We start from the raw sequence: 15,068 nt of genomic DNA, 5'->3' as shown, positions 1-15,068 counted from the left end.
TAACAGCATTATGGGCCCCTGGGCAAACCAGTGTGCTGGGGCCCCTACGACAACCACTCACAGGAATAAAAAGTAAATGGTCGATAATAGTATTTATTTATGGCAAGTCACTTAACATACACAGATTAGCATAGGGCCCCTATGCTCGTGGGGCCCCCGGGCAAGTGCCCATCGGGCCCATGCGTTAAGATGGCCCTATAGACAAGAGAAAGCATTATAATTTCATTAGTTCATAGAGTTGTCAGAGCCGTACACTTTTGCCCTCTGTTCTTCTGCAGACCTCTGGGAGTACAAACGGAAATTATCCCTGCCTGGATTGTCATCTCCTTGCCTAACAGAAAGGGGAGGAATATTAGTGTTTTTTGTTTGTTTGTTTTGCTAAAATGGAAATTTTTGTGCACTGACTGCTGCTTTAGCACAGCCAAGAGTGCATCAGGCCTGTAAAAAGGACAGTGAAGATGTTAGCATAGTTGGCACCACATGAACTCTTCTGGGGACCACAGCTAGGATGCCACCAAAGACAATGCCCTGCTTAACTTCTGAAATGCCCCCCGCCAGCAGGGCCTTCAAAGTAGATTGTGAAAGATGGGAAAATTAATATGAGAGAGGGCAGGCCTTCAGGACCCTGGTGCAAAACTCTGATAGTAATATGCATTCTTACCAGCAAGCTATAAAACTGCTTGATCAAAACAGAAACTACTCTCAATAGACGCATGCAGATAGGAAAATAAGGTTTCTCCACTGGTGCCGGTGAAGATGAAGTGCTGGAACCTTGTCGGAATTTGATATTTGGTGAAAAGAGCTTTATAACAAGTGGACAAACTCTTTCTTTAAGGAGGAAACTGAATTCTTGATGCTGAAAGAATACAAAAAACGTATTAAGAGTGTGCTTTATGACTTATTAAAAACTTACACATAAGTCTCGATTATTTACTAAAAGTGAAGTTAACTGAAAGGCAATCAAAGTTATGTGTCATGGGTAGCAACAGCATCACACTGAAAAAGGCTAAAGCATGATTAATAATCTTTCAGCAATCCTTGCATACTCATAATTAGAATATATTTTATTTCTAAAACTCTAATAGCAAAATTCTCTCTGTTCACCTTTATGAAATTAAAAGCAAACAAAAACTTACTTGTAAAAATACTTGTGGAAAATCATTGAGGACTGACTCAAGAAGTTCCAAACCAAACGTTCGAGTCATTTCTGTCATGCCTACAAGCCAGTAAGGGGCATCAGCATTTACCAGTTGACAAAGATCCTAAGAGGGGGAAATGGCCAGATTGAATTTTCTTGTATTCTTACTTCACTGGGATTCATCAGTCTCAATAAACTGTAAATTTCTATGCCTCTTACATCCTTTCAATAGTAAAAGTACATTGGAAATGTAGTTTAATGCACATTAAATACCAATAATTATACTATGAGGGGAATAAAAGCTAATATGAACATTAGTTTTGAAAATAATGACTAGAAAACTAATAACGTCAAAGTGGTATTTAATATCGTATGCTGAGTTCTGTTAAATATTTTACGTGATTTCTCATTAACTTGGCAGGCTATAGTTTAACCAGTCTTTCAGAATCTAGTGGAATCTGAAAGGACCTTTACCAGGTTACTAAAACATTTTTCTAACGCAAACAAATGAATATTGGCCCAGTACAGCACTTCCTGCTTCCCCACCAGCACCACAATGCTGGTACAAGGACAGTTATCTTCACCTTGGAGGAAGCAGTCCATAAAAGGAGTCTGAGATGCAGTTGCAACTCTCCATTCATGCATGCATCTGCAGACTGCCGAGCTGCAGCAAACACTAAGAATAACTAGGAAGTGGCTACCACACATTTGAAAAGAAGTGCAACTAATTCTGGTGTCTGGACCAGGAGGCTTTGGAAACCACTCTGGCAAAACTCCACAGCCATGGAGAAAGCAACAACAGAGGAGGGCTCTTTAAGGCAGTCTCTGTAAACTAGCCAATTATCTCCAGTTCTGTATTTTTATATTTTCCCTATATAATACATATGTATGTTTTTGCTGTCAAGTCGCAGCCTGCCTCTGCATAGTAATGCTAGCCTTCCTTGGTGTCCTCCCATCCAAGTAGTAACCAGGGCTGGCCCAGCTTAGTTTCTGAGATCTGACAAGACTGGACTAACCTGAGCTATCTGAGTCAAGTCCATCTTATATCAACTCATTGAATTTGCCTTGTAAATGCACTGATTTATTGGTACTGGTCTCAGTTGGCATGATGAACTGTTGCTTTTCTTCTAAAATATACAGAATTCAGCAGTAGAATCTCTCCTGCATTTCTTCTATGCAATATTAAGTCTGTTATCTTTTACTATTTGTCTGTTGCCTATTCACATAAACTGAAGCATTTGTATGAATTTTATTGTCTTATAAAACAGAATGACAAGTATGCAGTTAAGAAGAAACAAATAATTGCCAATACCTGAAAAAGCATATATGCATCTTTAGCGCACGGTTTCAAGGTACTAACAGATCTTCTGTTACTGTTTCCTTGAATTCCTATTGGTTGCTCAACAACATCTGCATAAGACACAAATCCAGTTCAAGAACACATGCCAAGCATTCTGTTCGTTCTCATGTTAACCACGAATGATGCAATAATGTATGTGGTTTGGCAGATGCCACCCTCCCCCAGGGCACTGTTTCCCTGTTATAACCATACAGAAGACACTCCCACACAGCTGCTTTTTCAAATTCAAAGAAACAATACCAAGCATTCAGAAAACTTTTAGTACATTAATGGCAGTCCATAAGTGTGTTCTAAGTCAAGGAAAATGTTGGGCTGTTACTAAGAAACCCCTTTTTCTTAAGCCTACATCAGAAAGTCTCATTAGAAAATCACATGAATATTGTCTTGGATCCAACCAACGGCTAGTAGAAGGTGTTGGTGGGTGCAGATTTTCCCCACTTTCTCCCACTGCAGGAGTTCTTCCCAATTCTCCCAAAATATTATTTCTGGAATCATGGACAAAGAGTCGTGTGGGTCAGGAGGCTGAAGTGAGACATGATAGTAGGGTAAAACTGCCTCTTCTCCAGCTGTTTTGTTCACAGTGGTCCCTCAATCCCAGGAATAATGTTTCCGGGGTTAAAAGGAACTTCTGGGTTGGATAAAAATGCAGGGGAAAATCTGTGTGTGTTCTGCTGACAAGTGGCTGGATTCCAGCTATTGCGTAATTTAAAAAAAACAATTCTTTAGTTTATCACTGAAGTGTAATGGTTGAATGGACTCAAATTCCCAATTTGCCTTAAAGCTCAGATGATCTTCTCACAGTGTATATCCTGCCTCACAAAATTGTTGCATGGATAGAATGGGATAAACCCATGTATGAGCTGGTTGGAAATCTACCATATAAAAATATGATCAATTTTTGTATAAGGATACTACTGTATTAGCAGTGGTTCGAACATTTTAGCTGATAAAACATGGTGGCTCACTTCCTTACAGAGAGAAATCTACCAGGCACACCAAAATTAATTCTACAAAACATACTGTACATAAACATATACTCACCTTTGTAGCGTTCATCCTCAGCAACCACTCTTTCGAAAACAACAGTAACTACTTGCCGTACTGTGGCAGCTGCAGTATTATTTGTGATATTGTCTTTTGTGAAATGTAGTCGAAAACAAAGAACTATAGCCTAAAACAAACCCAAACAGTACTAATTACACAAGCCAAATACATTTTAGATCTATAAATACTATAATAAAGTCTTGGTATCTTGGTATTTTTATATAATCTTTCTTCAACTATAAGTGCAAAACTAAGCTATGGAAAACGTCACTACTTTCAAAATCTAGAATGCTATATTTGTTTTAACTTTGAATATTTCTCCTCCAAATAAGTCAGATTTATTAACTAATTTATTAACTTTCAGCTTCAAGTTCAGAATGCATTGGTCTGATGACTGTTTGGAAATATTTGCTGGTATAAAACATGGTGGTTCACTTCCTAATTATAAGGGAGCAAATTATCTTAACTGTATACAGTTTGCACTGGTTCCCACTTGCCATCCAGACACAATTCATGGTAACGTAATAGTTTAGGCTCTTCTTATGTTAAAAACTGTCCCCTCCATTCTGTTAGAAGGTTCTCCACATATTACACAGAGGCGGGGGCTATAAAAGTGAGTTATGCAGCAACTTTCAACACTTCTGTATCATGTACAAAGATGCTGAAGAGCATTCTCTTTACTGTACTACTCTTATGCTATATCCATTCAGCAAGAACATACTAGGCCCAAAGTAGACGTTGAGTCTGGCACAGGCTGAGCTGGGGTTACTTCAACCTGAACACAGACAAATGTGTTCACAGCAAAATGTGACATTGGGGAACTTAAGTTCCAAAGTGCTCAGGGGCCCAATTTGGCATGGGTCCATAGCACAGGGGGAAAGGGGGCTTTGGCCTGCCTCCCTCTGCCATTTTCCCAAGCTGAAATAACCTCCAGACTGCCTGGTTGCAGGCCTAGAAGGGCTTCATCCTTCCGCCACACACTGTTTCCTGAAACTTGAAATGGCCCTGGAGGCCATATTTTCCCTGCTGCAAAAGGCTCCATGTACAGTTAGTGCACATGAAGCCCTGCTGCGCCTCTTCCCCACAGCTCCCCTACGCCATCAGCTCAGGAATGGGCTGTTACTCAGTCACAGTGAAATTTTGAAATCTACTATAATGAATTGATTATAACAAATATAATACCTAAATCAATTATCTGTATTGCCAGAATGAATTGCCTACCTTAGAAAGTACTTCATCATGGACAACTGTGTTGGTTGTTAATAATACAAGAACTGTCTGGAGTAGCTTGAGTTCTTCAAGACTATTTTCCATCAATTGCCAAAGCATATTTATAACATTTCCAGCTGCAACCTTGGGAAAAATTATGTAATATGGCTGTGAGAGTGGGTGCCAGTCATACAAGAATATTAAATTATTTACATTTAAAGAAAATATGAACCAATATAATTTTTTAAAATCATGTGTTTTCACATTTCTCATTAGAAACTTAAAACCATGTTAACAGCAAGAAATTACCACTGTGAGAGATGCATAACAGTATGCTTTGGTTCTAGTTTACAAAGTACACTAAACTTTGATAAAGAAAGTACTTTTTAAACACTTTAGGAACTTTTTACAATCTGGTTTAAATGTACATGTAAATTAAAGAGTATTTCTTTAAATAATTAAATAAATAAAATTATTTAAATTACAAAGTCTCTCTATAAATATTGCATTAACCATTCCTTTCTGATCATACAAATGGTTTCCTCATCATATTATTCAGCTATTCTCCTGCTTTAATTATGCCCTCACTTCTTATAACACGTTTAAACTACAAAAATAATTCTCTTAGTGTTGGCACTACTATATAACCTTGGACACACTGTAATTACTGGGTTTTTATTGACTATCTGGCTTTCACAATAAGCTATGGCATGATGCATGTGCTTAATTCCACACAGGCATGTTGCCCCTTCCCTCTTCATGTAGACATCCCTGTTCAGTTTTGAAGCCAAACAAGACTTGTGTTGCACCTACACTGAGATTATACTTATCATAAAATGCTTAAGCCGCACTTTGTATACCAACTCCCAACCATGATTGAAAAATGTTAAATTACATACTTTAATGTGACCATTCAAGAACTCATACATGGTTCTTACCCTCCCCCAACCCTCTATACAACACTATTTAAAACAGCTCAACCAAGAGAGAGCGATTAGTCAAAGTCAACTAGTGGGATCAATATCAGAAAGTCCCTAAGCCAAGTGCTAAACTCTATGCACTGCACCATACTGGCTACCAGAATGCTAACTAATATTTGAAGCTTGAAACATAAGGGGAATATCCACACAAAAGGGGAACAGAAGGAAGGAACAGGTCTCAGTTGTTTAAGCATGGTAGGTTGCCTCTGTACCCGACCCAACTGGGGTTACCTGTTGAACTACACTTTATTTTATTATTTCTTTTTGTTTATTAATCACCAGACCTAACAACCATATCAACTGAAGTTTTTAAAGGTAGGTGTATTAGTTATATGCCCTGACCTGGATGGCCCAGGCTAGCCTGATCTCATCAGATCTCAGAAGCTAAGCAGGGTCAGCCCTGATTAGTATTTGGATGGGAGACCGCCAAGGAATACCAGGGTTGCTGTGCAGAGGAAGGCACTGGCAAACCACCTCTGTAAATCTCTTGCCTTGAAAACCCCAAAAAGGGGTCGCCATAAGTCGCCTGCGACTTGACAGCACTTTACACACACGCATTAGTTATATAAAGGGTCTTTAGCAACCTTATGCTTTTAACAACATAAATAATGTATGGACATGAAATTCCTCTTTTACACTTATTCCAGGCAGACAGTTTTCTCAGTTCTGGACTGCCCTGTAATTCTCATAATACCCAGGGATTTAAACAGCAAATTAAAATTCAAGATAGGATATTAGAAGTATATTATTGTATTCAAAATGTTGATAGCACCCCTACACAAATCTTTGTTAAAGTCCTGAACTGTCCACTTATGTACAATGTTAGGCAATATCTTCACAGTATCAGTTAACTATCCCAGTCTTACCTCTGAAACAACTTCATGAGACATGAGCCTCTGTATAGCTGCTAGACATAGCTGAGTTATCTTTGGTTCCTTTGTTCCACAACCCATTAGGAAAGGCTGCACCACCTCTGAGCTGTTCTCCTTCAAGGCTTTTAAACAAACAAACAAACAAAAAATCAGTAGTTTACAGACCTAACTAATTTCTTCCATTTTAACACAGTCACTAACAATGTTATGATACATTAAAACACTCAAAAGCTTAAATAGTTTCCATTTTGTAACTTTTACTTAATTTTTACATAAAGTCATATTTTGAAGAAGTCAAGAGAAAGTGAAAAAAAGCCAAAGCTATTTTGACTTTCTTTAGCCTGCCCATTAGCGCAGCATTTTCTCTTCAAACCATCTCGCTTCCTCAGCCCCTCCTTGCTACCCTGTTCAAATTAGCCCATCCCGCCCATTCACCTTCTGCTGCTTTCAGTTTCTTTTCTATGTGCCATGGACCTCAAGCTACGAGAAAGAGCACAATTTCTCGCTGGGATCCTGGAAAGCTGCTTCCTGCCACTGCAGTGAGCAAGATTGCCCAATGGTTATAGGTTTCTGTGGCTACAATCTAGGAATACGGGGATTACTGAACAGGAAATCTGATTTCCTCTGCCTCCTTTCCTCTGAAATCTCATAAACACCCTTGTTTCAACACTGATTCATTCTACCACTACCACAGAAGCTGAACGTTAAAGTGCTAGGTTCCAATCCCCCACTACTGTAACTTCTAGCAATTTTTGCCATGGATCAGCAGTAATTAACAACCCCCACCTACATAAACCCACCATGACAACTAAAAATTGAAAATTCACATTCAGAAGCAGTGTCTTCTTATTAAGAAACACTATGTACAAACAATACAGGGCTAAAATTATCACTTTGTGAGCCGTTCCTATAAACCAAATTATCACACAATTTGCTTTCTATGGGACCAATGTTTGGTCAAACAATAGCTCACATTGTTACTGGGAATAATGGAGATAGCTGCAAAACAATTAAAAATAAACACATACACTGGAAAAACAATTGATGCTTGTGCAATATAACACAAGTAGATATGTCCTCTTCCCACCGGCATTGCACTGGATGACCAGAGGGAGGTTATTATCCTCCAGCACTTCACGGAGGTGTTCTATTGCAGAGGTCCCCCAATGCTTTTGAGCCTGTGGGCACCTTTGGAATTCTGACAAAAGGTGGTGGGCACAACCACAAAATGGCTGTCGCAGGGGCACAGCCATACATATGGGGAAGCTGAAGTGCAAAGGGGCAATTTTAAAAAGACATTAGGAAAGACGAATGAGGGAGAATAAAACCAACACTATGGTGGCAGCTGTCGCTAAAACAACATTATTTTAATCTGCATAACCAATCAGCTCTTCAGTGGCCAGCCAGAAGCCTTTCTGGGTAAGAGCCCCACCTGACCCCACCCACTTTCTAAATATACTTGGTGGGCACTAAGAAAGGTGTTGGTGGGCACCACGGTGTCCACGGGAGCCAATTGGGGACTCCTGTCATATCAGTTCTGGATTAGTATTTGTGGGAATATTGGACAATGATAAATTATTGATGGAGGACAAAAGACTCTGAGGGAACAATCCTAAGCAGGACCACTCAGAAGTAAGTCCCATGTTATTTAATGAGGGCTACCCCCAGGAAAGTGCCCTTAGAGCTGCAGAATTCTGCACAGGTTATGTGAATTACTGTTATTGTTCAAGCTGCAAAGATGACTAGGGAGTTGTCTTTATTTCATGACAAATTTTGTGTAATGTGGGCACTGTGAAGTTTCTGGGTGAATGCAATGTAAAAGTGCTAACTGGGACAGTGGCATGAGCTGTTTTGAATGGTAGGGCTAAGGCCCAATTTAAATGTGATGTTGGTGAGCAAAACACAAAACCCAACCAAAACTCTTACCTGTGTGACTGTGAATGTGCTCAGTCTGTCATTTAAATGGAGCTGCTACCAAGACAATGCAACTATGCAGCTTTAGTAGGGAAGAGCATCGCCCACATGGGCTATGGACTTTTAGCATGCTGACAAAGCATGCATAGATTCTTTGAAAGGGTAGTAACACAATTTAAATGAAGCACTAGAGAAAACACAGGGTACATTCTTTTGCCTTGCCAGCATTTCATTTAAATCAGGCCACAAACTACTGCTTTCACTGAGTAGAAGAAGAGTTGGTTTTTATACCCCACTTTTCTCTACCTTTAAGGAGTCTCAAAGCAGCTTACAGTCTCCTTCCCTTCCTCTCCCCACAACAGACACCTTGTGGGGTAGGTGGGGCTTACAGAGTTCGGAGAGAACTGTGACTAGCCCAAGGTCCCCCAGCAGGCTGCATGTGGAGGAGCGGGGAATCAAATCTGGTTCTCCAGACTAGAGTCCAGCACTCCTAACCACTACACCATGCTAGCTCTAAAATCTAATCATTTTAATCAAAAAATTATTAATAATCAGATTTGCATGTTACAATACTTGAACATAAAGGCCATTGTTGAATTCATTAATGTGTGAAATAAGTTACACTTTTTGAAATTAAAATCATTAAATTATCCCAGTAAGTGCCTCAACACGGCATTTACCCAGAAGCTTTGCAATGCCAACAGATACATTTTGCTAGTTTACTTTACATGGAGCATTTAACGCAAATTGTTTTCTTCATTTGCTATTACACTAACATACCAGTGTTAAAATAGCTTTAAAAATAAAATATGATTTTCAACATCATGCCTCCTTGCCTGAGATTAATAAATAAAAGCTTTAGTTCAGCAGTGTCAAGCATAAGGCCCATGGGACGGATCCGGCCCCTTGAGAGCTCTTATTCAGCCCGCAAGCCAGCCAAGGCAGCCACCCTCCCCACTCTTGATCTGGGCTGGCAAGACCTGGCCTGGCTTGACCAAGTGACATTTATGTCATATCTGGCCCTCATAACAACTGAGTTCTACACTTCTGCTTTAGTTGATTAATATACTGATGAAGTTCATTAAATTTACAAATCTGACAACCACTGCTGTCATCATCAACAGATTTCTGTCAGGTCCCCAAGCATATTTTTTGTCTGAAGAAACTCAAGATCTGAGTATTTTCTAAATTTCCCACAACAGCCAGATAAACAATGTAAGGAGAGACTGTTGCTTCTGAACAGCATAGCACATGCTGTGAGCTTCATGACTTTCAGTGCCAGACCTTAGTGAATCAAATCCAACAATATCTGTTAAATCAATGGTGGGCTGACTTCAGTCTTACTTGGTCTATTTAATTTTTTACAGTTGCACTGTCCCCAAAGGAAGAATGTATGCTCAGGATCTTCCAACATGTAACACATAACTGAGATGTGTACCTCTTGCTTAAGAATAGACATGCCTTGCAAACTCAGACCAAGAGACACTTAATCCAGCATTCTTTGCAAGAATCCCAGCATCTAACAGTTGAAGGACCGCTGACTGGAAATCCAGCAGACTACAATCTACCTTTTGCCAATTGTTGCATTATACCATAAATTGCATGTATGTTACGCAGTAAGCAAATTAGTTGTGGGTTTCCAAATCATGATACAGCATAGCCCTCAGTCCTGAACTAGCAGCCCACGCCTCAAATAAGGCCATTGCAGTAGATTTTGAGTAGATGGTTGCATTTTGATTCAGTAGAGGCTGCATTTTGATTCAGCTGAGCTGGGGACTACAGGCAGGAGTGAGTTTAAACTTTGCCTTTTTTAAAATGCTGGGAAGCCTAACTAAACTGAGAATTTAATTGAAGTTTGCTAGGAAAGGGTTGTGATTGTTGTGCCAGTGGGTGATTAAGGTTGATTGGTGCCTGAAAGCTTGATTGTTCCCTTGTTAAATGGGGTTGTTGTGATTGGAGCTTGTATGTTATGGGAATCTACGAGATAATTGTGTATGGTACAAGAACATCAAAGACCTCAGGGAACTCGTTAGGCTCTCTACCCACCAAGGCCACAGCTGGCGGGAGGGAGTCAGAGAGAGCAAGGGAGGTGGACGTGGGAAGAGACATTCCAACCCGGGGCCTGTCAGACCCAGCGCCTGAACCAAGAAAAGGCAAAAGGCCTGGACTGCTTTTACGAGTCCAGGAGGGGGGGGGGGAAATACACCAGGCAAAGGCATACAGACCCTCACAATATCATACTGCCCTTGTACAAATCTATGGTGAGACCCCACTTGGAATACTGTGTACAGTTCTGGTCACCACACCTAAAAAATGATATTACAGAGCTTGAGAAGGTGCAGAAAAGAGCAACCAAAATGATTAGGGGACTAGAGCAACTGTCCTATGGGGAGCGGTTAAGACGCTTAGGGCTGTTTAGCTTGGAAAGAAGGCGGCTGAGGGGAGACATGATAGAGGTCTATAAAATTATGCACGGTTTGGAGAGAGTGGACAGGGAGAAGTTTTTCTCCCTCTCCCATAATACTAGAACACGGGGTCATCTGCTAAAGCTGGAGGGTGAGAGATTCAAAACAGATAAAAGGAAGTATTTTTTCACACAACGCATAGTTAAATTGTGGAACTCCCTGCCCCAGGATGTGGTGATGGCTGCCAGCTTGGAGGGCTTTAAGAGGGGAGTGGACATATTCATGGAGGAGAGGGGTATTCATGGCTGTTAGTTAGAATGGACACTAGTCATGCTGCATACCTATTCTCTCTAGTATCAGAGGAGCATGCCTATTATTTTGGGTGCGGTGGAACACAGGCAGGATGGTGCTGCTGCACTCGTCTTGTTAGTGGCTTCCTAGAGGCACCTGGTTGGCCACTGTGTGAACAGACTGCTGGACTTGATGGGCCTTGGTCTGATCTAGCAGGGCCTTTCTTATGTTCTTATGGTTTATATAGAGTTGTCACACTCAGGGTCTGAAAAATTAGCCTCATTTGAAAAAACCACCATCTTCCCCCTCCCCATGCCACACAGCTTAGTGGTGCACCAACACCCAGCCTGCCCTGGCTTCCTCTTCCCTCCACTGCACAGTTGATTGGGGCACCCCCATCTGCCTGTGGGAGATGCACTGGGTAACGTTGATCTCCAACTAAAGAGGAACTCTAAGAAACTTTTCAAAATAACCTCAGTTAGCACACTGCTTCAGAAGCCTACGTACACCACTGTTATTCATCATGATAAAATAATGATAAAAACTTGGGCCATGGTTGTTTTCCAAAACGTTGAAATTTCTCAAAACGCCCTAGCATCCAGATTGGGACAGTTATAAGGCTTATCCAGCACAATGTTGATTCAATCTTGTCTTCAAAAATACTAACATTGTTCTAGTTCTCCAAAAGAAAAACATTAATTGGGATCTGCATAGCCACATGTTAATGCAAAAGTTATATTCCTCATTTATCTTCCTTAAGAAATTGCCCTCATGTTTACAAAGGAGGGCAATTTCTACCTGCTTTTATAATCCTATATAGACCAATCATACATTCAATTGTTAGATATGCTGCTTCATTTTGTTCACTGGCCATATAGAACATCTTGATATTCTTCAAGTTAAATTTTTTAGAAACTAGCCGGGTATTCCATGATGTATCGCCTCCTCCACTCTATAATTAGTACTGGGGCTCCCAAATCTATCATCTATTAGATAACAACCTGTCATTAAATTTCGGTACTCCTTCTTTGAAGAAGAGGAGTTGATTTTTATATGCCGACTTTCTCTACCACTTAAGGAAGAACTGGCTTACAGTCACCTTCCCTTCCCCACAACAGACATCCTGTGAGGTAGGTGGGGCTGAGAGAGTGTGACTAGCCCAAGGTCACCCAGATGGCTTCATGTGTAGGAATGGGGAAACAAATCCAGTTCACCAGATTAGCCTCTGCTGCTCATGTGGAGGAGTGGGGAATCAAACCCGGTTCTCCAGATCAGAGTCCACCGCTCCAAACCACTGCTCTTAACCACTACATCACACTGGCTCTCTCAACAGCTCCTGATTTGTTTCAGTTGTTAATTTCAGATATCTCTATGTCCACCAGGAGCAGTAGGTTAGACAAAAGATTTTCCCTTCCAACAGAGGGACTGAAAACTGCAAGGAATAGTATTCGGAAAGCAAGCTGTAAATGATTACAAAATAAGATCTTAAATGAGGATTGGTTCTTAGTGCTCAAGGACATGAATCGTAAATGTTCACCTCTCCCAGATAGTGTTTAATGGTACTTTTTCCACTGGTTAAAAATCCACAAGTTTAGATGAGCTTTTTTATTGGCAGGGTGTAATGCCTTAGACTCAGCCGAGACGCAAGAGAAATACAATAAAATTATTGCACAACGCAAATGCCCATTTTGTCCAGACCAAATAGATTCCCTAGTTCACATTGTTTTAGCATGTTAAAAAACAATATTGCATGAAATAAATATATCAGTTTCTGAGAAGTGGATACTACGCTATCGGTGATCAAGTAGATTGGTGAATTTGTGAAAGAGGTCACAACTTTTCTCTTTGTAGTATCAAGAAGAAATTAATCTTCATTTTCACTTAAAAAAAGTGTGAAATAGCAGATGAATAGCTAATGGCTGTTAAATCTAGGGAAAGGAGGAAAAAAAAGGAAAACATGAAATGCTTTTTTGACTAGTTGTCTTAGTTTGAGTGTGTTTGGATGTTTAGCTGACATTACCTGCATAGATTTCCCACTTATGTCAGCAATCATGACAGCAATAAAAACAAAAGAAAAATAAAACATATAAAGTAGAAGTGATAAAGTGAAAATATTTTAGGGCAACAACTAATATGTTTTCTTTTACAACATTAGCAGATCTCAAAAACATCTACATTCCCCCAATTTAATAAGCCAAAAAACTCAAGCTACTAGAAATTGTTTTTTTTCCAGCAGTGCTTTCAACCAACACTAAGTACAACAGATTTCAAACACAGAAAATAATTAAGCTATAACAGATATCAAATTCCAATCACTGTAAAAATCTGGGTACTAATATTGTCACGCAACAGTTGCAGACCAGTGGTGGCTCATACCATAGATTTTACTTGGACCGATAGAAGGTCCTGTCCTTCCAAATAACATCAGACCATAAAGTTTTATTAAGGTAGCGCAATCTTGGGCAGCCCAACCCTGTACGGAGGGGTTGATCCACGGTGGCGGGGAGCAGCATAGCCGAGCCACCTCCTCAGAGGCTTCCCAGCCACCGTGGAGGCAAAAAAAAAAAAAGGATTAAAAAAAATAGAAATAGAGGAAATGGAGAGAATCCCCCATTGCCTCCAACGAGGCTGCGCCACCAAAAAAAGGTGGCACAGCACCGCCACAGCCCAAGGGGGTGCTCTTGAGGTGGAAGGGGTGAGGAAGCTGCCTGACGGCAGCTCCTCCCAAGGAGAACAAGAATCATACCGAATGAAAGACATGCAGTTAAGAGTTGGATGGCAGACATAGCTATCAGCACATGTGCAAGATAACATTGAAAACTGACATTTTCTAAGGTACTGAGGTGGTAATGGAGCTTTTGGTCTTATTTCAAGGATTATTAATAAACCATGAAACTGTTTAAAAAATAAGTATTTGTTACATTACCTTTTCTGACAATTTCAGTAGCATGCACTTGGAGAAACAATCTTTCCCCAGCATCCTATGTAACAAAGGCCAGTTAAATATCCCAGGCTGCAATCTTAAGCACATTTATCCAGGTGTAAACCTCATACAATTATAGGTTTTTATAAGCAATCACGCACGTGACTAGACTGTTAAAGTGTTATGAATCCTTACTTCCTTAACCCACTGAAGTTTAATTTCTATTCATCTGCTACGCCCAACTTTGATTTATTTATAAAGATCTCTAGCTTGTTTTATTCTCATGCTTGTACATTCCTCTTCCATTTTATTCTTTCCTTCCTGCTCACTTGCATGAGGAGCCAAGACTGGAAGTATTTTTTTAATTTTTGGTTTACTTCTTGGTCTTTGTGTGTCAACAAGTGGGAGTTTATTTCTTGCCTTATAAACTGGGGATTCCAAACACTGTTAAACCATGGTTTAGAATCCCAGTTTGAGCCTAAGAAAGAGACTCCAAGCATCCAATCCCTGTTTGGGGGCAATGAACAAACTCCCAACACATGAATTAGGATGTCACAACAAGATCCAAGCACCTGAATTAGGATGTCACAACAGGCTGCAGTTAGGTCAAAGCTTTCTCAACCAGGAAGTCTTTAAATTCAGCAACACATATGGGAGGGAGTACAAGAAAGAGAATACACTAGGCTCAAATTCATTATGAAGACACTGAAGTTTGTTTGCAACAGAATGACATGCATTGGTTCTTTCTTTCCCTCTAAAATAATCTGTCACTATTATTAACCTGTCTACTGCAACAACTTCTATAAACATCCTTAAATGTTAATTAAGTTCAAATTGAGAACTTGAGAAAAGGAACCCCTGAACAAAATGCTGCAGGTAATCTTCAACCTGGAGTAGGAGGGAGATTCTTCTGCATGTTGTTCTAAACCCAT

The 15,068-nt window shown here is 40.1% G+C and overlaps 1 protein-coding gene across 4 annotated transcripts in view; it reads right to left on the bottom strand.

The window, feature by feature from the left end:
• MON2 (MON2 homolog, regulator of endosome-to-Golgi trafficking) overlaps window positions 1-15,068 on the bottom strand; it is a 63,911-nt gene that overhangs the window by 35,819 nt on the left and 13,024 nt on the right. For all 4 annotated transcript variants that reach the window (XM_056847633.1, XM_056847634.1, XM_056847635.1 and 1 more), the window contains exons 3-8: window positions 6,598-6,725; window positions 4,764-4,895; window positions 3,540-3,669; window positions 2,451-2,548; window positions 1,137-1,262; window positions 662-856 (exon numbers count right to left, since the gene is read on the bottom strand). In XM_056847633.1, the coding sequence (XP_056703611.1) occupies window positions 662-856; window positions 1,137-1,262; window positions 2,451-2,548; window positions 3,540-3,669; window positions 4,764-4,895; window positions 6,598-6,725 (809 nt within the window). The remainder of the gene's footprint in view (window positions 1-661; window positions 857-1,136; window positions 1,263-2,450; window positions 2,549-3,539; window positions 3,670-4,763; window positions 4,896-6,597; window positions 6,726-15,068) is intronic.

Source organism: Euleptes europaea, chromosome 3 (genome assembly GCF_029931775.1).
Source record: "Euleptes europaea isolate rEulEur1 chromosome 3, rEulEur1.hap1, whole genome shotgun sequence".
Lineage (NCBI taxonomy): Eukaryota > Metazoa > Chordata > Lepidosauria > Squamata > Sphaerodactylidae > Euleptes > Euleptes europaea.
Note: the sequence above shows the minus strand (reverse complement) of the source record. Positions and strands in the feature narration are given on the sequence as shown.